General features: G+C 38.9%; 1 protein-coding gene across 6 annotated transcripts in view; it reads left to right on the top strand.

The window, feature by feature from the left end:
• Positions 1-26,695, top strand: part of LOC139941844 (girdin-like) — a 124,149-nt gene that overhangs the window by 90,935 nt on the left and 6,519 nt on the right. For 3 of the 6 annotated variants that reach the window (XM_071938476.1, XM_071938483.1, XM_071938491.1), the window contains 18 exons: positions 3,323-3,481; positions 5,304-5,589; positions 5,839-7,223; positions 7,619-7,746; positions 8,747-8,836; positions 9,217-9,348; positions 9,931-10,006; positions 10,470-11,122; positions 11,633-11,738; positions 12,057-12,202; positions 13,103-13,189; positions 13,473-13,515; positions 13,743-13,902; positions 14,745-14,882; positions 15,399-15,494; positions 15,927-16,007; positions 18,179-18,313; positions 21,463-21,710. In XM_071938476.1, coding sequence (XP_071794577.1) covers positions 3,323-3,481; positions 5,304-5,589; positions 5,839-7,223; positions 7,619-7,746; positions 8,747-8,836; positions 9,217-9,348; positions 9,931-10,006; positions 10,470-11,122; positions 11,633-11,738; positions 12,057-12,202; positions 13,103-13,189; positions 13,473-13,515; positions 13,743-13,902; positions 14,745-14,882; positions 15,399-15,494; positions 15,927-16,007; positions 18,179-18,313; positions 21,463-21,710 — 4,149 coding nt within the window. The remainder of the gene's footprint in view (positions 1-3,322; positions 3,482-5,303; positions 5,590-5,838; positions 7,224-7,618; positions 7,747-8,746; positions 8,837-9,216; positions 9,349-9,930; positions 10,007-10,469; positions 11,123-11,632; positions 11,739-12,056; positions 12,203-13,102; positions 13,190-13,472; positions 13,516-13,742; positions 13,903-14,744; positions 14,883-15,398; positions 15,495-15,926; positions 16,008-18,178; positions 18,314-21,462; positions 21,711-26,695) is intronic. The other 3 variants (XM_071938496.1, XM_071938504.1, XM_071938511.1) reach the window with 3 other exon arrangements.

Genomic DNA, 26,695 nt, shown 5'->3' with positions numbered 1-26,695 from the left:
TTGTATATTATTATGTACTTGGGATACCCTGGGCATTGTGTATAGAGGTCATCTGGTCAATGGATGATTCACCACTCAATGTACACCGTTACACTTTACTACACTACCTTCATGATATAAACAGGATATTGGCATTTCCCTGGATACATTCAGCCCTGTCAATGCTGCTCTTACTGGCAAGGTGAACCAAGTTGAAAGCAAAGCCTACAAAGACTTGGCCAGTTACGGGGATAGGGCCTTTTCCAACATACATATGTAGGCAACATCTGTACATGTAGCACCAAGACTCTGGAAATCACTTCCTGAATACCTCAGACAAATGCACAACATCACTCTCTTCCAGCAGAAACTTAAAACACACTTGTTCATGCTTGCTTTCCCACTGACTTGAAAACACTTCAACAGATTCTACATGTACTAGACATGCGCCTTTGAATGGTTGACAGGAAATGCTGTATTAATATTATTATTATCAATTTGACGGCACTGCTAACTCCTGAATGTTGTGCCTACGGCATCCTGTAAAGCGTGTCATTCAATGGGTTGGCAATCACTCTCACCCCCCCCCCCACCACCATCAAATAATAGACAGTCTATAATTTATAAGTACATAGTACTTCAATATTGTTTTTATGGCTCAAAATAATTCAAAACTTCAACCTGTTTTTAACCTTGGGATAGTATGTTACCATGATGATGTCCCAACGTTTACACAGTTCAATTAGCACATTGAAAAACATATGCTGAATTAACCTACATACGAACCATCTTGTTAAACTGTAATGAGAAAACTTTGTGTACAGTTGACAATGGAATTTGTTTTCATCAATATATGCCCTAATAGCTTGGATTGATTGATATGTTTGTGGGTTCAGCTTCGGGCCATTTGTTCTTTTGACACACATTCATGTAGTAATCAATATTTTTAAAGGGTAAATCTTGCAAAAATAACTTAATGTCCTCGCGAATCGACTCAAGCTGAGTCTTTCTCAAATGCTAATGACAACACAACACACATTAATTGGGAAAATGAGTGTAACAGAAGCATTCAAGTTGAATAGAGAGGACGAGAGGCAGAAAGCACAATAGAAAAAGAATCACAAAATTGAATTTGACTTTGGAGCCCCACTTTAACTCAAATCAGACTGAACCCTCAACCAAGTTTTTCATGATTAATCCTTGTACATGTATAGGGACATTAGTTGCAGACTGGGAATAAGACAGAGACGGCAACAGCCTGTTAAACAGTCTCTCACTACTCATTGTATATTCAGATCAACAGGTTTAATGAGTCAGAGTGTAACAGAAGCAGTCAAGGAATAGAGAGAATGAGAGGCAAAAAGCACACAGAAAAAGAATCACAAAAGTACAGTTTTACCTTGAAGCCCCAGTTAAATCAGGCTAAAGGCCTGGTCACACTGCAGCGATAATGAAAACAATAACGACAACAACGCGCACGCTTATTCAACCAATAGGGTGTGCATTGTAAACGTTCTCGTTATCGAGGCCTGTGTGTGTGACCTGTCAACCTATTTTAGTTCAATGAGAACCGAGTGTGTTCATGATTAATCTTTGTATAGGGACATTAGTTTGTAGACAGGGAACAAGACAGAGGGCAGCAGTCTCTCATTTCTCATTGTACATTCAGATCATGTAGTAATCCCCATACCACCGATTGTCACATTTGGGTCATCTGGGTTGATATGAGATGAATCATTCAGCACAGGACCCATTTGTGTACAGCTGTTAAGCAGACAAAACTGCTTAGCAAATCTCTTTCAGACATTTTTACTTAATGCTTCAACTAGCTTGCTGTAGGTTGTCTTCAAAAAGAGTTTCAGGGTTTGCATGGTGAGATTAGATATATTAATCACCAATAATTGTTCTGGCCTGTAGATAACTTGTTTTCATTGTGTAAATATTTGTAATGTATATACTTACAGTTTTTAAATTTTATATTCTCATCTGCTCTATTTTTATAATCTTGTATTGTATATTTGCTGGTTTTTGATGTTTGAATGTATTTTTATATTGTAAACCTAAACACAATTCAGCCTTTTGGCTGCTACGTTTGATTTTTAATAAACCAATAATAATAATAATAATAATAATATTGAATTCTTGTGGGGGGGGGGGGGGTTGGTAAATTCATGTCAAAATCTCCTTTCTTGGAAGCATTGGCTGTAAGAAAAGCCATTTTGGTTGTGTTAATGTTTCAACATAGTCTCCATGAGACTGGGTTAGGATCACAAACTATGCAAGCGATTAATTTGCCTCTACTGCTCATTCCACTGTGGTACTCCCTGAGTCACGCATTGAGGTCAATTGTAGCAGGTTACATCTTCAAGTTTATTAGGCATGAACAAATTGAACCGCTGGCAGGTGATGTAAAATAGAAAACCAGGGTTTCACACTCTTGAGCATCTTTAGCCATTTTCACCTGAGAGAAATAAGCAAGGGTTCCTTGCATAATTTTAGCATGGTTGCGAAATTTCACCTCGTGTGAAAGGATAAGAATTTTTATTCTGTCTATACAAGTGGTACTGGATGGCAAATTGAGAAGATTTCATTAGGGACCTTGGACAGTCCACGCTTCAATTAAGCAAGATACCCCTGCTAAATGGCTGTCGTATGTAAAGGTTATTTGGGAGGTTACATTGCACACTATGTACTTTGTGAGATACATGCACTGAGGATGTCATTCAGCGTGCAATGATCATGTGTACTGTGTGATCAATGGGGCTTGGCGCGAGACTTGCATGAATTATGTATACCTTCACACCTAACTCCTTCCATGCTTGCATATATCCACTTACATATACACAGACCATTAAATTTTGATCCATAATTTATTACAAGTCAGTCTATGATAGAACTCTGCATTCATTGACCACTACTCTCAATGGTTCAACCCATTTAAACTTTTCAAAGTTGCATTAAGTTTTGCTTTATGCAAGACCATGATTGTGTTATGAATGTATTATAACATTTAAAGGGCAGTTGTCAAGACTTTTTTACGGCAGGGACGTTTCCAGCAGTTTGTTGTTCACAGTTAGTATAATTTATAATCAGGTGAGGTTTGTGGTAGCATCATGTGTAAATCTTTATTGGGTTGTGTTGGTTCTATCCTATCTCGAGTTAGGATAATCAATGCGTCCTGAAATTTATGATCCTAAGATTAATCCTAAGTTAGGAAGAGTTTGGTGAAATCAATGGCTGATTATCTTCTTGAGGTCCTTCCATAGGTCCTGTTAAGAGAATTAAGACAGTTACAAATTTAAATATAACTGGTTTTCCTAATGTTGTTTGTTCAAAACCACAGAACCTTGAGTTATCCCAAGATGCTCGATCAGCGAGGTCGTATCGAGACGAGTTGGACGTGTGGAAAGAGAAAGCATCTAAGGTGGAGAAGTATGAGAAAGAGATTGCCAGATACAGAGAGAAACTGAATGAGCTGGAGTACCTCAAGAGGAGAGTAGAGGTAAAGAACCACAAATACAGCAAAAATGTTTTCCATCTGTTTGCCAGAGAACCACCAAATAAAGCCAAATTGTTTTTCCCTCTTTGATTTGTGACAGATTTTTTAAAAGTTGGAGGCCAAATGTTACATTTATCCATCAGAACACTCTGGTGGTCCATTTGATTGCTGGTGTACATTATGCCAAAAGGAATGTCCCTTTGCACCTGGAATGTGCCGGTCTTTTGAGACGCTCTCTAAACAAAGCATACTGAGTGTTCAGTTTACTCTAAAGCAAAAAGTATCATGTTTGAAATGTACCTGGGGTGTAGGTAGGGTTGTACTTGTAGTTCCCCAGGAATTTCCTAGTGTTAATTAGCCTGGTACATGTAGTTGGCTACAGTTGTACAGTGTCTGTCTGTCTGTCTGTCTGTCTGTCTGTCTGTCTGTCTGTCTGTCTGTCTGTCTGTCTGTCTGTCTGTCTGTCTGTCTGTCTGTCTGTCTGTCTGTCTGTCTGTCTGTCTGTCTGTCTGTCTGTCTGTCTGTCTGTCTCTCTGTCTGTCTGTCTGTCTGTCTCTCTGTCTGTCTGTCTTAATGATCTTCCCATCAAGGAAACTTGGTAAACTCCAACAAGGAGATATTAACACAAAGCTTTAAACAGCCAATCTCTCTAAATGCAAACATTGGTTTAATGTCTATGATTATGAATTGCACAAATCAAGAACTTGTGATTCAGCAACAAAAATCAAACACTTTCGATCTTGGCTGTGCTCCGTGGTCATAATGGGTTGATGTGGCTGGCAGCTGAATGCGCCCTTGCATGCCTGCTTCTCGAACACGTTGTAGCCGCGTTCTTCGCAATTCAGCTCTAGCTGCGAGTAAGGACGATTAGCCCCCCCAATTATTATAACTACATGTAGACGACAATACTTATTTTAGTCTTTGTGAAATCAGTGGTTTTATTGGTAGGATTTCAAACCCACAACCTTGTGATTGCAAGTCCTGCAGTCTAATGATACAAAGTACCTTTAAGTCAATGACACTGTACTAATCATTCATAGACTGAAACATAACACCATCTCATTTGCGACTCATGAATGAGGAAGTTAACATCAATAAAGTATAGAATAACAAACTCCGTTCAATGACTGCCGCTTAAACGCCACAGGAAATCCTTTCATAATCCAACCCTTTTCCTGGATCAAAGTCAGCAAAGGTAAATTTAAAATTAAAAAGTGCATCTTTTTGAGAAATTGTGATAGTGTTTTCGAGGAAACAACACCCTGCCCCTTTGTATTAGTTTAGTTTGCAGTTTTTGATGGAAAAATAGATTCAAGGTTTAAGCTCAATTTAACATTTCAGAGACCAAAAATGTCAAGACATCTGCGAGATCTGAGCTACTTCCAGTCCAACAATAATGCCAAATGTAAAGGTCATGACCCATATTGACGTTTTCCAATGTTTTCCATGTTAACATAGTATATCTGTGTTTCTAAAACAAAATCAACTTTCTGTTTCAATTTGTTTTATTATTTTTTCAGACAAATTGTGTCAAAAGCTCAACAATATTTGTAATTTCTGTGCTTATGGTGATGACTATACAGAAATGAATAGTTTCTAATGCGTTAACAATGTGTAACCCTTGGACTATCTGCTAATTCGATAGTTTGCTTACAGTGAGCAGAACTGAAATTTATACCCAGGTTTGTCTGCTTTTGTTTACAAACAGTTAACAGATCAATGACATTGGGCCCAGGACTTTGTTGTTATAAAATAACATGGTTAATGGCTTAACATTTGAAAATCTGATTTAGTTACTATTGATTAATTCCCCCCCCCCCCCCAGGAGTTGCGAGAGGACAACCAGCTTCTCCACGAGACAAGAGGCCTCCTTGAAGACCAGCTAGAAGCCGCTCACCACAAAGTTGAGAAGGGTCGCGAGGCCGAAGGGGACTGCCTTCGTCTCCGAGCTCAGCTAGAGGCCATGGAGGAGGAGAAAGACTTTGACCGCAAAAAGATCCAGGAGTTGGTGGCTGAAGTCTCAAAGCTTCAGCTGGACCACAAGCAGAGCCTGGATGAATCAGCGTCTCTAGGAGTGGAGTTGGAAAAGGCTAAATCAAGCCTATCGCCATGTGAGTCACTTTTGTGTAATCAATATCTTATAGGCATGGATCTTTACAAGTTTACCAAGCTTCATGCCTGATGCTTCATGGAGGCAACGAAGGTGTTTGCCTCCATGTTCCTTGGTCAATGCCTCGGTGCCCTTGAAATGCTCCAGTAGAAATTTACTATTTTCTCATAGGGGTGCCCTTTACCAAAGAGAAAATGCCTGCAATTTGTTCTTTGAATCTATTTTAAACAAGTTTTTCTTTGTCTTATAGTTGGAAACTCTTTGTCAGCTGAGTGCAATGAGTCTGCTTCCTCCCGCATCCTGAGACTGGAACGAGAGAACCAGCGCCTTCTTCAGGAGATTGAGACGATGAAGGATGCAGCCATGCTGCAGAGCAACACCCGTATCTTGGAGATCGAGAAGGAAAATAACAGACTCAGCCGCAAAGTGGAGATGCTCCAACAGGCCAGCAACACGGACATCCAGAATTCCCTGGAACTGGAGCAGGAGATCAACAAGTTGAAACGAGAGAAGCAGCAACTTGATGAGACCATCAACACGGTGCGGGAGAACGCTGAGAGGCAGAGCAAAGAGTGGTCGATGGAGAAGGGTCAGTTGGAGGAGACGGTGGAGAAGCTTAGAGAGAGGAACAAGAAGGATATCGATCAGAGGGTCAAAGACGTCGAGAAGGAGAACAAGAAGCTAGTCGAGGAGATGCAGGAATCTCAGATACAGATATCCAAACTAGAGTATGAGAACAAACAGCTTGATCGGTGTCAGGAGAAACTGAAAGAGAACTTGATCAGAGTGGAGACTCTTGAGAAACAGAACACAGAGCTGGACTCTGAGAAGGATAAGATGAACCGGAACATTCAGACCTTGACGTTAATGTGTGAGAAGTACGATGAGGTGGAGAAGGCCAATTCAGCTCTTCAAATTGAGAAGCAAAAGCTTGAGAGGTCTGTGGAAACATTGAGAACAAATTGCAAGAAACTTGAGCAAGTCGAGACTGAAAATGTCAAGATGAATGCTGAAACACAAAAGATGAAACGCTCTCTGGACACTTTGCGGAATGCCACGTCAAGAGTAACTGAACTTGAAGGGGAGAAGGAAGAGCTGGACAGGAGAAACAGGCTCCTGCAGAAATCCCTGGATGCCCTCAAACCAACCCAGGACAAGGCTACCCACCTAGAGGTGGACAACCTCCGACTGGAGACTGAGAAAAGGAGACTTGAAAACAGTGTCCTACAAGTCAAAAGTAAAACAGAAAAGCTGGAAAAGGAAAACCAGGAGTTGGAGAATGAAATAGCGCAGCTCAAGAAGAATCTTGATGCAGCGAGCCTTATTGCCAAGCGAGTCGAGGAGCTGGAGACGGAGCAGAAGGTCTCAACTGCTGAGAAGTCAGGGTTGGAGAAGGAGAGGAGCCAGCTGAGCAAAGAGAATAAGAGACTGCGGCAGTCACTGGAGTCCAGGGAGAGGTTGGTTGATGAAGCTAATGCTCGTGCTCAGGGACTGGATCAAGAGAATCGGCAGCTACAGAAGGCCATCAACAAGAACAAGGAAGCTAGCGAGAGACTGAAGGAGTTAGAGAAGGACAACAAGGAGTACCTGAAACATGCCACGATAGACAAGAAGACCCTTGCAACATTAAGAGAGGTGAGTTATTATACCTACATGGGTAGCATATCACCATTGATAGCGGCTTCTTGCGCTCATATCCGTCACTCAGTGAGGCTCAAAGAGCTTCATCAGACAGTACTTTCCTGCAAGGTATGTGGGACTACGCTTTAAGAATGAGACCTACTCATTTTACAAACATTATGTAATGGTCTACAAGGAGCTGCGGCGCAATATGCAGCCAGTCAAACCAGGAACACTGGGGCAAACCTTTTTTCTTTACAAAGTGCACTGGGTTCTTTTACGTGTGTTACACAACACAAGTTGTGCATGAAACAGGCTTTTACATTAACATGGCTCACTTCTGCAGGCCAAAAAGCCTAACTTTCCTTCATGTAAGTATTTAAATGACTTCTTTAACATTTCCATTGTAGGAGTTGGTGAATGAGAAGATCAAAGGTCAACAGCTGACCAACGACCTTGAGAAACTGGCGACTGAGCTGGATAAGATTGGACTGGACAAGAACAAACTCCTTCATCAAGAAGTGCTTGAGGATGAGACGTAAGTAACAAGCAATGTTTTCTCCTAGTTTCATTCCAAGAGAACCCAATGAGAAATTAATGGAAGTGTATATGATGTACATTTTGTTCCTTAATTCAAAGCTGCCAAATAAGTTACATCCCTAAATCTGCCGAAAAAGTTAACTGAAATAAAAAAAAATAATAACAATTGTTCCGATGAACAACTTTTGTCCCTGTTATGTTGAATGTATTTTTAAAAATCTCCCTGATTACTACATGCATCGTTTGCAACTTCGTTTATTCCTTGGGTCATGTATAAACAATTCTCAAGAGCTATGGTTAAATATTTCTTTTCTGTTTATTCATTCAACATTTAGGGTATTTGGTTTTTGTTTAAAGGAACACGTTGCCTTGGATCGGATGAGTTGGTCTATAAAAAAAGCGTTTGTAACCGTTTGTTATAAAATGCATGGTTGGAAAGATAATTTAAAAGTAGAATACAATGATCCGCACAAGTTTGCCTCGAAATTGCGTGGTTTTCCTCTTACTGTGCGAACTAACACGGTCGGCCATTTATGGGAGTCAAAAATTTGACTCCCATAAATGGCCAACCGTGTTAGTCGACAAGGTAAAAGGAAAACCGTGCAATTTCGAGGCATGTTTGTGTGGATCATTGTATTCTACTTTTACATCATCTTTCTACCTATATGCATATTATAACAAATGCTTTTCAAAGACCAACTCGACCAATCCAAGGCAACGTGTTCCTTTAAGTTTTTGTTATCAATTATGTATTTGATTTATTTTGACTGATATTGTCCTCTTTGATTTAATACTAGCTGACTAGAAAACAAATCAGTGATCAGAAAAATTAGAACTCAGACTTGTTTTATATTCATCATTATTGAGCTAATTTCTGTAGCGTTGAGGACACTATTAGTGAATTGCTATAAAAATATTTTGTTAGTCCATTGTTCCTTACAAGCTTTAGTTATTTATTTTAAAGATGTCCTTTTGTTTGATAATTGATCTGTTTGCAGACGATACAAACTGCTTCAGAACAAGATGGAAGATGCAGTGCAGAAGAACATGCAGATCAAAGAAGAGAGGATTACGGCTCTGGAAACAAGGTAAATGAGACAATGCTGGTCCTTAATCCTGCCCTTACCCAAAGCAACTCAAGTTGACTGCAATCAAACCCCCTCTTCCTTACTCAAAACTGGGTTTCTTTGCCCGTCAAACAGGTTTAAGAATAGAAGCTTTTAGAATATTACATCTCATTGATATGAAAGCAGATGTTTCAGTTGTCACCATGTATAATGCCATTTAACTCTTCCAAAGAAGAGCCTGATTTTGCCACAGGGCACCGCAAAATTTAAATGAATACATACCCAAGATAATCCCAAAGAAAATTCATGCAAAACTTTTTGGCTGTAAGTTGCCTGGTGTTCCATGGCTCTTGTTTTGTGCAGGAATGATGAAAGTTTTGTTCTGCCTTTTTTTGTGTCAGATTGAAAGACTCTGTGAGTCAGAACCAGCAGCTTACTGAGGAGTTGAAGGGAACCAAGAGAGTCTATGAGGTTCTTCAACAACGTCATGAAGAAGAAAAAACCATGTCCAGCCCCGGGAACTCCAAAGTCAAGTAAGAGATTTAATAATAATAACTAGTTCTTATATACATTTTAAGATAATGTGTCAATGTGCTTTGCATTAGTGCCCTTGGGCCAATAACACTCCTGTGATTTTTCTCAGCTCACATGGTAGTATATAGCTTGAGCATCTTGCTCCAGATCAGGATTTGAACTTGCGTCATGCAACACGAGGCTATTTACGGGCAACCAGTTCCAGGCAATCTCCAAGAAGAAAAGGCATTCCCATTTGGTTGTTAATATTTTTCTTTTGTGAATCGTAAGACAATGTTTCAAAATTGACTCATGTGCTACCAAAGTGGTCCTGTAGCATGCACTGTAGTTGGTTGCCTCCAAGTTGCCTGCAAGAGTTACCTTGTGTTACAAGGCCCTTAGATCCAGTTTATCAGACCACTTGGCCACGACACACTATTTATTTGTTTAATACATTTCCAAATAGTTGCCAATGTTTTTCAGTTTGGGCCTTGCATACAAAACTACATCAAATGTGTATAGTTTACTTTTAGCTGAAGGGTGAAGTCACTTCAAACGCTAACACCAAAAATAACAGATTATTTTTTAAATCTTTTTCTCAGGAGAACGGACAGTGATCGTCTGCATTCCAAGCAAATTATGCAAATGAAGGACCACCTTGTAGAGTTAGAGAGAACGGTATGTATAAAAGCTCTTACTCATGGAATTGCTATTAAATGTTTTTACAAGTTATTATTGTTTGTCAATACTAATTTATTTAAAACACTTCTGGTGATGAAAACATTTTCGAGTAATGATAAATGAATCATCTATCATGTGATTTCTCAGGGATTTTTCCTGTTTTGAGATATTTCTCAAATTCTCCTTGAGCCTTCAAACTTTCTTGAAAGAAGTAAAGCAGTCACAAAAGTTTGATAGAAATTGCCTACAATATGTTCAAACATGTAGCTTTTGTTTCTAGTAATGCGCAGAGTCTGCAGACATCCTGAAGTGTAACATCTGGGAGGTTGTACATGTAGGTCTAGAATAAGGGGGACCCCAGGCCTGTAAGCCATTTTTAGGAATTTTCACATTTGGTAATTATCATCCCTGAATCATTCTATGTTCATTCAGCAAACAATATTGGTTCCTTTGTTATTAGAATGCCACCCTCCTTGCCGAGAACAACAGTCTCAAGTCCCAGCTACAGAGTCTCCAAAACCAGGTAGAGACTCTACGCTCCGAGAACAAAGCTCTACAGGCTAAAGTAGAGTCAATCCATGAGAAGCACATCTTCATGCAGTCCCAACAAGCTAAGCTTCAGGTCGAGAACAGCACGCTGCAGTCACACAACGCCTCCCTGCAGTCGCAGTACACCGTCATGCAGAGTAAGCTCACCTCTCAGGAAGCCGACTACGACAAAGTTAAAGACCGTCTTGGAGAGCTCCTCAGTAACTACGAGGCTCTGCTCGGAGACCACGAGACTCTGGTGCAGCTCCACGATACGCTATCTAGTGAGTACGAGGCCTTGACGTCGGAGCATAAGTCACTGAAGTCCCTTCACCGTGAGATGAAGGGCGAGATGAAGGACTTAAGGAATCGCTGTCAGGACGCGGACATGAAGTCCAAGGAGTTTGACAAGATGCAGACGTCCATGCGGGAGGAGGAGAAGAAAATTAAGAGGATGCGGACGGATAATCTCTCCATGGGGTCGCTACAGCTGGAGTACAACACCTTGTCTCATGCTCATGTTAGACTCACTCAAGAGTACAAAGAAGGTGATGAGGAACTGAAGAAACTGAAATCGCAACATAGGTGAGTCAAATATCTGAAGACAGAAATAGATATGGTTCTTGACAAATCCTCAAAAGGTGGCTTGTTTAAAGTAGATGTAGGATTGTGTATGGCACTTTTCAAAATCATGGCAGCCTCAGTCATGTTATTTTTTACGGAATAATTTGGATTGGAACTGCCTCTAGCTACCAGGCTAGCTTGGTGGTCTAGTAACAATACATCTGCTCTAGCAATGCAAAGTTCGCTGGTTCGAATCCCACCGGAGTGGTTCGCCTGTGCATTGGGATTGGAACTGCCTCTAGCTACCAGGCTAGCTTGGTGGTCTCGTAACAAGACATCTGTTCTAGCAATGCAAAGTTCGCTGGTTCGAATCCCACCCAAGTGATTTGCCTGTGGATTTTATTTCACAAAAGAACTTGGGAAAGTACCGAGTATACAGTGCTTAATACACAGTGGTTAAGGATACAGACCAAAGTATATTCTTTATCATGATGCAAAACCTAACATTTTTGGAATGTGTTTGTTACTCAGGAACCTACAGTTAGACTACACCTCTCTACAGGGTTATTTGAATGAGATGAAAGATCAATGTACATCAGCTGAGATGGAGAGTGCCAAGATGCAGCACCGCTGTGAGGTACGTGTTCTAAACCCTTATAAGAGACCATTCATTTCTGTATCGTCATCACCAGACATTGCTAACCTTGATGATTTTTTGCACCGCTATTTTAAGGTAAAAAGTCAGGAAAATTAAAAACATTGGAAAAACTTCCGTCACAACATGGCGAGTTGAGTCAGCTCGAGTAGCGTCAGTTAGAACTAGTAGATGTAGAACCAGCCATACAATATGTGCAATTCCATAAAGTTTATCTAGGAAAAAAACCTCCGACTCCCTGTCGCTTCTCCTTTCTCTTTAGCCATTCTTAACGATTCTCTTCTTATTTTTGTCTTGAAGATGTTGAACCAAATAAACGGAAAGCTAGAGGAGGAGAACCAAAAGCTGATGGAGCAGTTGAGTCAACTCCTTGCCCAGAACTCTGAGATGTTGGTGGATGCTCTCGAGACTAAAGAATATCATCATGAAGAGCAACATCAGCTAGAGTGAGTATTGGTCCGGTAGTGGCCACTTCAATATCTTATACATGGCGTGACGTGGCCGAGCGAATAAGAACAACAGACTCAAGCTCTGATGTTTTTTGGTTTTTGTTCAGGAGAGTGTGGGTTCGAGTCGAGACATTTAGCAAGACATTTAACCATTATTGCTTCGTCCTTCGATTGGGATGTAAAGCAGTTGGTCCTGTGCGTTGTGTATTGCACGTTAAAGAAGTCAGTGCACTTATTGAAAAGAGAAGGGGATCGCCCGGTGTTCCTGGTCTGATAGGCTGCATATTGTGCCACAGCACCTTGTAAACCATTACATGGTGCTATGTAAAAGGAGTAGGTCTCATACTTCAAGCTCCACAAAACCTAACAGGAAAATACTGAATGTTGAAGCTTTTTGAGCGTCACTGTTGACGGATATGAGCGCTATATAAGAAGCCACTATTATTGTTATTTATACAGGCCAGTACCAGCCAATTTTGACCCTCATAGCGCATGAACATTATTACCCAGTCACTGTGCCATTTATCTGATTCCTTAACCATATAAGATGTAGCTCCATGGGGAGTATACAGCCTGTGCTGCCAAATATGTAGCGCACAAAGCTAAATCAATCACAAGAACCATCGCTACCCATGAGACCTACTCCTTTAACATAGCACCATGTAATGGTCTACAAGGTGTTGTGGCACAATATGGGTGAAGAGAAGCAATTTGGTGAAGTATATTGCTCAAGAACACACGTGTCATGACAAGGCTATGAAACCTACACCATGATGACTTACCCATCTAACGTTGCACAAGGCCATGTCATACCACAACACTTGCAGAAAATGTAGAAATGATGAAAATCTTACTCAAATTAATTATCTTACTCAATATAATTTTATTTACTAACAGAGAGCAACTCCACGGTCTTAGACGACAGAAAGAGAAACTAGAAGAAAAGATAATGGATCAGTATAAGAACTACTCACCACCAAAAAGGTATGTCAGCCTTGGATACTTAGGGTATTTTGTTCTTGGATATTTGTATACAGGCAGTATATAATGTGGAATGTTATTTGAATTGATAGATGTTAAATTTGCATTAGGGATAAGGAATATTCATTTTGGTTTTACCCATATACACCGATGTGTGTGTGTTATTTGAATTGATATGAATACTTCATTGAGAGTACTCCATTTGATATATGACTGAAGGAGTTTTTGATGAAATGTTTGTAATAAATGAAAACAAGTAACCATTGTTGTATTATTTTAATTTCAGATCCAAAGGGCTGAATCTAAATTTCATGAAGAAGATTTATCGGGTAAGTTTTAAGTTTGTTTTGACTACTTTAAAAAAAAAAGGTCAGGGACACCCCTACTCAAAAAGATATTATACTGGTGTTAGACGTACTTCAAATTTCGAACCTGAATCAAATTTAATTTCTGATTTTGTTAAGTGCGACATTATTATGATGCTAAATGAATTTCAAACTTCTCAAATTTCAAACCTGAATCAAATTGAATTTCTGATTGTTTTGCGTATGTCCAGCGAGGGCGATCTTCTGATCGAGACCGACGCAAGAAACCTCAGGAGATGACTCCTGAAACAACAACAGACGGCCTGAGTGGACCAGAGAAGGATAGTCTTGGGGAGACGTCATCAGCCGGGTCCGGAATCGACTCATTGGATGGATCAGGAGCAGGAAAAGGTAGAATCTATTAATAATCATCGATCAGTTAATCAATCAATCAATCAATGATTGACTCATTGGATGGATCAGGAGCAGGAAAAGGTAGAATCCATAATCAATTTTCGGTCAGTCAATCAATCAATGATTGACTCTTTGGAGTTGGAACAGGAGCAGGAAAAGGTAGAATCTATAATCAATTATCGATCAATCAGTCAATCAATGATTGACTCATTGGAGTGGAACAGGAGCAGGAAAAGTGGCTCCATAATCATTCAATCAGTAAATCAATCAATCATCAATCAATTATCAATCAATCAATCTAAATGTGGAATATCATGGCAGAGCATTCTCATACAGTAATTATTTATGATCGCGCAGTTCTGATGGCTAAAGTCATTGGAGTGCAGGTTCAATTCCTGGGATGATACTTGGGTCCTTGAGCACTACACTTAACCAGAAATGCTTCTCTTAACCTTTGTGTTATAAATAGTAACGTGTGAGGTCTGATTAAACCCTTGGTTAATTAAGCTGCTTGTGGTTTTGTGGTTGATGCTCCCTAGGGAGTTGAGAAAGTTAGAAGAATGGTCCTAGTATGTCTGATGAACAAGGTTAATAATAATGTTGGAAAAGTGCCTTGATCTAGCTACTATGATGTGCGCTAGATAAGAGCTAATCAGTATTACTAATCAATCAATCAGTCAAACTTTGAAATAATTTTTTGGTCAACAAACATGAAAAATGTTTTCCAGGTGTACTTGGATAAAAATTAGATAAAACCAACAACTATAATCCATGAATTCTTCTACAAACCAATAAGGTACTTTTCATGTTTATATATTGATTATTGATTTGCTTTGTAGATGAAAGGCGTGGTAGTGATGATAACTACTACGTACAGCACAGGAGGAGAGACAACGCTGGCTTACCGAGTCATTACAGGAAATCAATGCCTGCACATGTATTGGAGACACATGAAGACTCTAACCTGCCTGGTAAAGGTAAATAGCACTTCCAAACTGTTCCTGAAAAGAGTTGCTTATAGAAACAATTACACTGTAGGTCGTTCGAAGGACTCTCACTCTGAAAAGCACAGAGTAGGCCTATGCAGTGCATTTCATGCATCTGTTTCAAGCGAAAAACAAAAGAAAACAGCTGGCGCACAGTTTTTGTGTAGCGCCTGATCACACCTGGGCCAAACTTCATAGAGCTCCTTTTAAAGCAGAAAATATTGCTTAACAATTTCCTGGAAAGCTGAAATGAACAGGATACCAGTCATGAATTGCACATGTCGCATGGTAGTTTGGCTGGTATCCTCATTCTGGTAAGCATACTTTTGCTATGCTAAGCTACTTTTTGTGCCAGGATTCGATCCCCCCCTCTCTCTCTTCAGTGAAAGCCTTAACAAAATTTACATTTTGTAGGTCCACTGCCCTAGACCGCTAAGCCAGACACCCCAGAATATAATTCAAACAATAAATGATTAAACCGCCTTTACAACTTGCTCTCTATTTCAGGTGTTTACAGTATGTCAGTGGAAGACTTGAGGAGAACCAAGACTAATCGTAGTCACAGCATATCGTCTGTAGAGCCTAGGTACACACCGAAAAAGGGTGAGTCTTGACCCATGGGTCAGCTTTGAACATTTGTGCATGAAAGACAGTACAGACTTTATTTCCTTTGATCATTGAAAGCTGGTTGTCAGTTTCTCACTCAAACTGTGGATCCACCATCAGAAAATGTGTACTTCAGTATTTTGTATGTACACAACAAAATGTTAAAAACAGCTTGTTCTTTTGATTATTAAATGTCTTCAGTTTGATGGAATATTCTCATCCCAACACAACCGTGTATTAAATCCTGTTGAAACCTCAATATTAGTGAGGTCTGTCGTTTGAAAAAGCTGTTTTTATTGTGTACGGTCCACACAAATGTATTTGTTTTATTTAAGTATTTATTGTTAACGTGGCTCCTTCTCACCCTGCCCTCTGTAATCAACCAAACCCACCCCCCCTCCCCCCCCCCCAACTGTTCCCTTGTAACAGTCCGTCGACGAAGTATGTACGACTACGATCAACCAGTCGGCTCTTCTCCCATGGCCTACGGTCATCGCATTTTATCCTCCGGTACAGTAGCAGCCCAAGAAACTATTCTATTTGTTTTAAGTCTGGTTCATACTTCTTGCGAATGTGATTCAAATTTTGGCGTTTCAACTTCGCAACAAATAATTCGTAAGAGTTGAGATAATAATTATAACCAGTTTTTATATAGCGCTTTCCACACCTAAATGGTGCTCAAAGCACTTCCAACATTATTGCCCCTGGTCACTAGGCCTTAAATCTATCCTTAAACCATATCAGCTCCCTGGGGAGTATACAGCATGTGCAACAAATATGTGCTACTTGGCTAAACCAATCACAAGCACCATCTCTGCCCTCCCAGGTACCCGTTTACCCCTGCGAAAACATTCCCGGCGAAAACAGAGCTGTGACGTCAAAATTTGCTTTGCATTTGATTTGTGAAGTATGAACCGGGCTTTATTGGGTGGCACATTTGATCCCCTAATGCAATGGTCCCGTCCCATAATGGGCATGGTGTTATGACATGCATATAGCATTGCATGGTGGTATTGGTTCACTAACCATGGTGTGCGGCAAATAATATTGTGCTGTTTTTGCTTAACATTCACTCTCCCATGTTATCTAGGTTTTATGTCAAATTATACACTAATTCACCTTCATTTGCAGCAGAGCTTCTTACAATTCAACCCTTTAAAACAATTTGCAATTTGGTAGGATATTGACTTTAATCATAATGAAGTCATTTTGGTCATGTCCCTTTGTGGTATCATTAGTAATTAGTAGCAATTCTCATCATATCAGAAAGGTACCAGACTGTTTAACCTTTCCAGCCTCAGTATGGTCACATTGCATTGAATGGGAGAAAAGCAAAAGGGTTGCTCTATGATAAGGGTCTAGTACCCAAGCTTATCAAAGTTATACAAGTTTCCTGACAAGTTGGACCATGAATTGCATTTTCCTTCCCCCGAAAAATAAATAACTAAAATAAATAAATAACAAATATGAATTTTCATCTTGCTCATGTAGTTTTTATTCAATGCTGAAAACCTCCAGGATTTTGTATAGACAAGTACAGTTTGACTTGATTTTCTTTAAGGCATACTATAATTACAGGTCTGAACTACTTGGATCTTTATTCTGCATGGTTCCTAATATGGCCTCTTGATAATGGTTTTGTATTTCAGTTATAAAACCCCTCCTGTTCCTTGGCATGGTCCTGGATCTTCCGAGGGGCTTGGTTCTTAGCTATAATTAAAGGCGCTGCATGTGGCCGAGTGGTACAGTGCACTAATTTCAGGGGCCAACTTCATAGCGCTGCTTTACGGAAAACAAATGGAAGGCTAACTGTGGTGGCAAAAAAAAAATTCTTAAGCTTAAATCTTTTCAGAGATTAATCGCAAGAAAATTAGGCACCCAGCTTGCTCGTTAACCATGGATAATTTGCATTGTTACGTCATTCTTTTTCATACAGCAAGAACATGAAGGTTAGCATAATGCATCCCTTTCGTGTGCTACGCTGAGTGAGCACTGGGTTTGACAGTTCCTGATCTTGAAATTTGTTTCCTGGGGGGGGGGGGCATGGTTTTTGTCATTGGTTATTTTTGTCTGCAATAATAACATTAATTCTCAATCTTTTGGGTTCGGTTTTGATTCTTGCTAATGTTGCATTTTGTATTACTTGAATATAAATCCTGATTAGATGGTTTGTGGCATGGTGTTGGTTTTTGCTAAGGTTCAGTTTTCAATGGGGTTCGGTTTTTGCTGAGGGGTCTTGAATAAGGATCCTTGAAGTTACTACTATACATGTAAATCTTCAACAAGCCATTTGAGAGTTTGATTTAAATAATGTCTGGTACAATGACTTTGCTCATGTGACTGGTTAATTTTAAACAGTTTTGACATCAAGTGGTATGGGTCAAGATAATGCATTTTCATGTCAGAGTGGAACAATGGTACGCAGGTAAACTTAACATGCAGCTTTGCAAACAATTCAAAGGAAAATGTTTAAAATCATGTAGTGTAGGAAGGAGATTAGAAAAATATGTACACTTTTCACTGACGTATTCACTTAAGTGAATAATGTTAAAAGGATTTGTAATGTGAAATTCTTCATGCAAACCCAAGAATTTGAAACTAACCAATCCTATTCTCCATTTAATCCCTATTGTAATCTCTTGTATCCCCTATTTAATCTGTTTAATCCCCCGTATTTGCAGAGTCTGAAGAAGGAGAACTACCCCCCATCTCGCCCTCTAGCACCTCCCCTAAAGTCCATTCCCCTAAATTTGCCCCTCAACTCTCCCCAGTGTTCGCCCATCAGCCTAGCGGAGATCCACCCCAAACAGGGGACGGTATGCACATTATAAAGTGTTTTATTCCACCGCTAAAAGAAAAACTTTCAAATCATGCAGGTTTTTGTTGCATTTTTATTTGGTCGACCTTTCATTTCTCTATCTGTACTGATGTCAATTTCTTCTTCTTCATCTGGATTCGCTCTTCAAAATTTTATTTCCCTCAACAAGCTATTGTTTTGGTTAGCTCAAACACCTCTTTTAGAATGGAAACTTCCATGCTTAATTCTCCTTCACTCAAAGCTCAAGTTTAAGTTTTTGGATAGTCAAAATTTTTAATAATAATAATAATAATAATAATAATAATAATAATAATAATAATAATAATAAAGACTTGTAATGCACACATATCCTTCCTGCTGGGTGTTCAAGGCGCAATACTTGCCAGCCAGTTTCAGATTAAATTGGGCAAAGATTTTACTGTTTTTTTTTTAGGTCATCTGTGTGTTTGACAAACAACTGCACTAATTCTACAATGTAGTATAAAGATTGATTTCACTTTATTTTAACAGGCTTCGGCTTTGGTTTTTTGAATTTTTTAACTTTCCAAGTTAGATTTTAAAGTTTTGGTACAAATACAAGAGAAAATAAATGCGCACTTTTGAAGTTTTTCACACATACAGAAATTTGAAAAACTTTGAACTTGTGTTGGGGTGGAGAATGTTTGACTGTTTGTGTATTAGTTGTGGATAAAGTTTGCCATTGGTTTGATCTCTAGTGGTCTTCTCATGAATAATTCATTTATTTATTTATTTTTAATCTCAGCAAGGCCCAGTTGAATAACAACTCTTGTTTTTCCTTTCTTTGATTTTGAAGGTTTTGAGATGCATAACTAATCCTTCAGTTTAATCCCATGGCTGCATTGGAATGCTTGTTTTTATCTGGAGACCCAGGGTCTTTTCTCAAACCCCGGCTTGGGTTACGGCTCCAGCAGCTGATGTCATGAAAGCTAGGATTAATCCTATCAGGAGTTCGGACAAATAACTAGTCCTAACTTAGGATTAATCTTAAAGTTTACATGTTACAGAGCAAGGCTGGGATTCGTCCTAAGTCCTAAAGGCCCGGTCACACAGGCCCCGAGAACGAGAACGAAAACGAAAACGATAACGATAAAAATGAACGCCCTCGATTGGTTGAATGGGCATATTCTGCGTGGAGCCATTCAACCAATCGCGAACGTATATTTTTATCGTTCTCGTTTTCGTTCTCGTTATCGGGGCCTGTGTGACTGGGCCTTAAGGTTAATCCTAAGTTAGAAAGAGTATGAAATTGACGGCAGGCTCTCTTGACGTCTGCTAATGTTCGAACAACCGCATGCAAAGTGCACACTGCTCCAAAGGCCAGTTCATTTTCGCTGCGTTTCCACAACGCAGCCCAAGCCGAAGTTTGAGAAAGGCCCCAAAGTGTTCATGCAGTTTCTCTGTCCACCATTTATAAAATCAGATTATAGGCAGAGGCCATTGTGGTTTTTAACATGCCTGCAAACAGATTACACTGCATTTGATTTAGACTTGTGGACAAGTCGTTAAATGTCTGTCATGGTGATAGCGTTCTGACTCTATCTGCGACACTGACGATATTCTCGTGAGATTACTGTTTTTGTGATGTGCATGATTACGCCACCACGACAACTCGACTATCACCGTGACAAACCATTAACGGATTTTCCACAAGTCTACATTTAATGTTGTTAAAACTTTTGTCTGGTACCATGATTTCTGAAATGGTTTTCAGTAGATAACTTCATTGGCCTTGATCTGCCGATTCAAATGTCTGCCAAATTTATTTTGTAACTTGTAATTTTACAAGGACTGATTTGTCTAAGCTGTGGATGTAGCATGGACGAAGTGAATTTATAAAAAATACCGTTGCATTTAAAAATGTCTTGCATTAGTAATTACCTTTAATACATTCATACATTCTGTTTGTTGTTTTGGAAACAAAACACACAGAATTTTAGATTTTCAAACTTTGTGACTTATTTTTAAGTTTTAGGAAAAATTTACAATAAAAAATTGTTTTAACTCTTGGAACAAGGTATTTTGTTTTCATTGCATAAATGCATGCCTAGCTTGCTGCGAGTGCAAATTCATTCTAAAAACTAATTAATTTTATATATATATATATATACATTTTTATTTTTGCTGTGAGGTCACAAACAATTTTTTTTTTAATGGCATGCTTACAACTTTTGAGTTGGGTGATAACATCATCAGCCAAAAATATGATTTTGCATTTCTTAATTTTGTATGTTTATTAAAAAAGAATACAGGCAGGCTCTATTTACATATCATGTGTGTACAGCAATGCTAACAAAACTGGTGCTTCTGGTATGTTTACTTGCTTGAATCAAGACAAGGTACAGCATTTGTTGACAAACCCAGTGGTGCTTAAATTCTGCTGGTTAGGTCAACCAGTTGGGTATTTATGATTTTGATGTCTGAAAACATTTTTGAGAGCAGTAGTGAGGAAACATTCCCAGAAGTTAATCAAGAACAACTTTTGGTGTTTGATTGTCCTATTCAGGGCCCAATTTCATTAAGCTGCTTAAGCAACAATTTTCCGCTAAGCATAAATGAGTAGGATACCAGTCACATAGTCTACAGGTGTATCAGTATTTTGGCTGGTATCTGTTTTCTGCTTAGCATCATTTTGATGTGCTTAGCTACTTGTTGTGCTTCAGTGGCTCTATGAAATTGGATCATGGATCATGCATTGTTTGATTAGTCCATCACATTATTCACTGGTTCATTTGTCAACAATTCCTTTCTGCAATGTTAAATGAAAATCTAAGAACTGGCCAACATGGCCCGAGTTCATAAAGTTGTTTTGTAGAAAGCACTGCTTAGCAAATTTCTTTGCCAAGCGAAAAATGAGTGGAGTACGGGTACCAGTTGCAACAATCTTAACTTCAGTGATGTTTGACTTGTTAACTTTATAGAAAGTCGGCTTGTTACATGTTTCTGCTAAGTAAGCAAGTTTTTGTGCTTAAAAGGTTTATGAAATTGGGCCCAGACCACTTGAATGGTATTTTGACTGGAATGAGAAAGCTTACTCACTGACAAATCAGTGCTGTACCTTGTCTTGAAATCAGATTCCAGAATAAGATTTGTTCATCATCAATATTTTATTGTGTTTTGTTTTTCTAGACAACAACACAAGCTGTGATGAAGACTCTCTGCGCGATTCACCACGTGGCTCTCCACGAGACGGTCTACCGCCCTCGGGGAGGCCGAGACGCTCTGCCATGCTCTCACGCATCAAGAGTCGCTCCCGGGAGATCCTCGACGACATGAAGTTGTACGGCTCCACGCCCAACTTAGCCAGAGATTTCTCATTCTCGGAGGAGCAAGACTCTCCACGCTCAGTCGATGCAGACAGCCCTCGGAGTGATAAAGTAGGTGGTAGAAAACATGTTAAGTGGTTTTCCAAGTTAAAATAAGTTCCATGCTTTTTTGGTGAGGCCATGCATGAGCATGGAGTATGTATCATTGTGCCGTCTTCGTGCATGCTGTGTTGTCTGTCTGTGGAGGCATGTCTGTTCTGCTTGGATCGATGCAATCATCAGACCCCCTCCTCCCCTCCCCCCCCCAAAAAAAAAAAAAGAAAAGAAAGATCATCGCCCCTAGCAAGTTGCCCCTTGGCGTTACCCTCAACTCAATGTCCTGTCTTGTTTTGTCTGTAGTTAAATATCATACTCTATTATAAAATAAAAATTAAACTTACACTGCAAACCGACCATACATGCAAGAGGTTACAATTTAGCGTGAAACGATCATCTGATACCTCCGTTATACAGCATTGTAATTGTACTTGCCATGAAGGGTACCAATGATTTAACCTAAGGTCAGAGTTCATGCCTCATACATGTAGCTGGTTTTCAACATGGAATTGTCCATTTGTTGCTAGCCTGGCAGGGTACCAATAACTTCACCTGGGGTAAGAGTTCATACATCTTACAAATAAATAAAAAAACATGTGGACAAAAAAACAGATGTCTTAGAGAATTTTAGTATATTCTCAAATTCTCAACTTCATCCAAGTTTCAATCCATCTTTACACCTGACAAATCAAGCGTTTTCAGCAAGCATGGCTTCATTATGCCAAATCGTTCAAACATATATATCCATGAAGAAGTTGTAAATAGACAACATGAATCTTCCTCGCCAATCCCCTGCAAGCTGGAGCATGAGGTAAAGACAGTGACAAAAAGGTGACACAACCCCTCCTCCCCCTCCCAAACCCGCTACAAACACCAGAAGGCAGACAACGGGCTTAGAGAAATTATGATAATGTACTGTATTGTGAACCTGCAGTAAGGCCCAGTTGTATTCCAAATTTAATACTTCATAGGTCTCCCATATAAATGTCCCCATCTTGTGTTTCTAAAGCTTGTTTTCAATCCAGTCTGTTTATTCAAAGCACCATCTTTTTACATAGGGTACTATTTTAGTTCATTTGAGACAATTTAGTTAGTTTGATTTTATGTTGACAGTAAAGGGAACGTACATAAGGTCTTGAAAGAAAAGTTACAACGAAAGCTACAAAATATTTCATTGTTTGGTATTGAAACACAGTGTACCTTCCCTTGAAAGTTTTGGTTTTTTTTTTTTTGCCGCCCCTTAAACCGGAGTTTGTTGGCTCAAATCTCACTTTAGGTATTTTTGTCGCCCCAAACATTGTTTTTAAATACACCAGACACTACTCTTTGAAAATTGCAAAGGTGTGATGAAAAGTTTTTTTTATCAAAGGTTTAGATCGCACATTTCTTCTACTTTTTATATATCATCTCATTTCTTATCCACATCTACACACTGTACAGTCACTCTCCCATTTTGTACATTTTTACACACCAAAAGTTTTAGAACCTTTTTTTATTTGAATTTTTAACAAGTTTTGGACATGTTTAAATTGTAAATACAATTGAAATTGAAATTGGACACATGGTAAAGAATCTGGACTTAAAACAGTAAGGGCATGATTAAAATGATAAAGGAAAACAGTATTGCACATATTAGCTGTATGGTTAAGACAAAAATTTGAGGAACATGGATTTTTCATTTTTCGTCGGGAAAAGAAAACTTCTAGTGGTAATATTAGATCTGTTTTAACAACTGTGGGGTGAAAATTTTGTGAAAAATTTGACATAAAGATAGGTATACTAGGTACTTGAAAAATATACATGTCATATTTCAGTGTAAAAATCTGGGCTGCGTTCCACTTGCACAAACACAGAACACATGTTTATGCAAACAATGTTGCTTAGTGGAAACAATTATGTAAGCACCAAACTGACAATATGGCAGCCTCCATTCATACAATTTTCTACACGTAGTTCCTACTTATTACACAAAGATATTCACCCAACAGCAAAGTGGTATTGTGGTTTTTTAAACTTTCTGCCATGTTATGTTTGTCCACTTTTAAATTAAACATCTACAAATGAAAACCTCAGAAATATGTTCACGTCAGAAATATGTTCAACCAGAGATTGGTTGCAAACATTTGCAATGTTTGTGCAAGCGGATGGCACACCAGGTCACCATGTCATGAAGCGCCTGAGCAAACAAATATGCTAAGCTCAGACAAACCTTGCTTAGCGTTTACAGATCACAAGCCAAAAGCGTTTTCCTTGGTGACAAGTTCCCACAAAATTTTGGGAAACAGATACATGTTTTTAAGCTGAACAGTTGTATTAATGTCGAGAAATATTTTTGTCTTGGTAATAAGTTGTTACCATTTGAATTTAATATGGCATTCTGGCCGCTAACCTTTTCCAGCTAAGTAAGTTGTCTGTTTGTTAAGCAAACTTGTGAGCTGAGGTACTCCATGGAATATACAACTAAATTTCTTGTTACAAATCTAAATACATTTTTTACTGTATTTCAGTAGCCGAAACAAGTTAAAGTTAAATACTTGCAGATCTAAAAATGTATTGAAAAATTAATCCCAATTTAAATTTTAAAGGAACATAATTTCTTCCTTAAAATCCTAATCCATTTTTACAAGTATAGTAATAACGTTTTTAAAAAGACTTGGCACAAATTTGTGTGCTGTTTTTTAATAAGCAATTAGTTTTTCAAGTGCTTGTTCACAAAGAGTCTAGTTGGCCTAAGCAACTTTCTCAACCTAGAGTAGCCTATGGTATCTTTAGTTTGCACTCCACTTGATCGACACAAACTGTATGTTTTGAGTAGCAAACAAATCTTTATGTAAGCACTTGTAGTTATGTGTTTAGACATGCACTATCTATGGTTGATGTAGTTCTCTGCTTGCATGACTTCTTCAGGGCTTTCGTTAGTGCTGGTATTTTCTTTACATTGAGCATTCTGGAGTTGCCTCAACCCTTTTGATATGTTAGAGATCGTAGCCATAAGTGGATGTTACCGAAATGGCCTACAGTGCCCGCAAATGGCCAGGAGATTTTACCTCTTGCACTAAGGTTGTAGTAAAAGTCATGTCTTGATTTGAGTATTTCAAATGTTTCCTGTGTTATCAAAGTACCCACATTTTAAAAACAAAGCGAACTTTGTGGGTTTTTAACATATTTTTTCTAGACATTTTTAGTGAAGTTTTACAAATTGTTACAAACCTTAGCCAGAGCCCCTATCACTTCCCATGCTGTTGCGTAAACTTGGGTGTAAATTAAAGGAAATAACGGCAACTTGTTTGAAAGGTGTTTTGGTTTGGGTGTTTTTGTTGTGTGTGCATGGTTTGGGTGTTTGCATGGTGTTTTTATGGTTTTGTGTGTTAGTTTTTGAGTGATTTGCTGAGGATATTGAAAGCTTCCAAGTGCCTATGTCATGGGTGTAGAAGTGAGAATAACACTTAGTATCATCAAATACATTGGAAGTTCAATCATTGTGGTGTCACTTGCTGCTTACAAAAAAATTGTGCTAAGCTGAGAATGTCTACCATGTACTTACAGGCTTTGCAAAATTGGGACATGAGGCAAAAAGTTCAGAAATCAGCTGAAATTAGAGAGCTGTCTTGAGTATCCATTGATGCCTGATTGTTAGTCTTGCTTTCAAGACACTCCAGTTGTGTGAACACGAATGCATCTAGTTGTGAAAAAAAAAAAACGGGAGGGCACTATCATTTCTGTAACTGCTATTACCCCACTATCAAAGGAGCTCCTGTGAAATGAGTTACAGGAATGATAGCACCCTCTGACAGTGTGTGGTTCAAAGGAGCGATAGCAGTGTAGATAGCCATTTGGTTTTCGTGACTGCGTGTGTTCTTGACTACACAGCTGGAGTGTCTTGAATTAAGACTACCTGTTAGTGCGCTATCAATACCATGCTGTGTGTTGAAGCATGCCGCCCTTCTTTTGAGGGTTAGGCTGTTTGGATGAAACACCAAGTCAGCTTTGTTTCTCAAATGGGGGTAGAAGTCTACACAAATTAGGATAGTTGGCTGGTATTTTTGTCTAGGTTTTTTTGGATTGAGTACCATTTATATCCTCTTTGGGAGAAGAGTTTTTCAGTTGGATAGAAGTAAACCCAGTTGGGCTGGTTTAGTTCAGCGTTGTCATCTAATATGGGTTTACTGACTACAGAGATACCATTTATATCCACATCTGGGACAAGAGGATGCAATTGGGGTAGAAGTGTACCCCAATTGGTTGGTCGACATTGTCATCTATTTGTTTCCCAATGACCTGTGGCATTTCTGCATACAGTATCATGGCCTTTTATGTTAAAGGAGTCCAAACATTGTCATTTTCTACATTTTAACTCCAATTAAAAATGCTATCAAACTTCTTCTATATGAATTGTCACATTGTTCATTGAGTTGATAAACAAAAACACAGAACAATCAAAGCTTTTAGATTGGTTATTCATAGAAAACAAAATCTTTTAATTTTAACACTTTGTTGAATGGTGGGGGCAAATAACAGAACACTTGATTTCAAAGTTCCTATTTTAGATATTTATTTTCATTTCCACCTGAAATAACACTGACAAGAAATACTAACATTGCTAAATTGATCCCCTTTGCATGTGGTGTCCACTATCGTCTGTCATTTCTGTATGGTGCATGTGTGCTGATCATTGAAGCTAACCATTGCTCTTGCTAGATCATTCTCCATTTCTCATTCATGAAATCTTGCTTTCTGCACAAAACAAACACCTCTGAAACCAACCCGTACTTGCAAGTAATCATAATTTAATTGTATTGATTTGTGTACAGTGTATGTGTAGTACAAGATCTGATTTGTAGACATAAGGATTTGGGGTGAACAAAGAAAAATTGACTAGAGTTGGATTTGAACCAATCAGTTCTTCTTTGTTGAACCCCAAATCCTTTAAAATTTAGCCAGTCCATTTCCCTTGTGGTTTATTATTTGATATATATGAAGGTATGACTTCTTTGGCTGCT

The sequence above is a fragment of the Asterias amurensis genome, chromosome 1 (genome assembly GCF_032118995.1).
Source record: "Asterias amurensis chromosome 1, ASM3211899v1".
NCBI classification, from domain to species: domain Eukaryota; kingdom Metazoa; phylum Echinodermata; class Asteroidea; order Forcipulatida; family Asteriidae; genus Asterias; species Asterias amurensis.
Note: the sequence above shows the minus strand (reverse complement) of the source record. Positions and strands in the feature narration are given on the sequence as shown.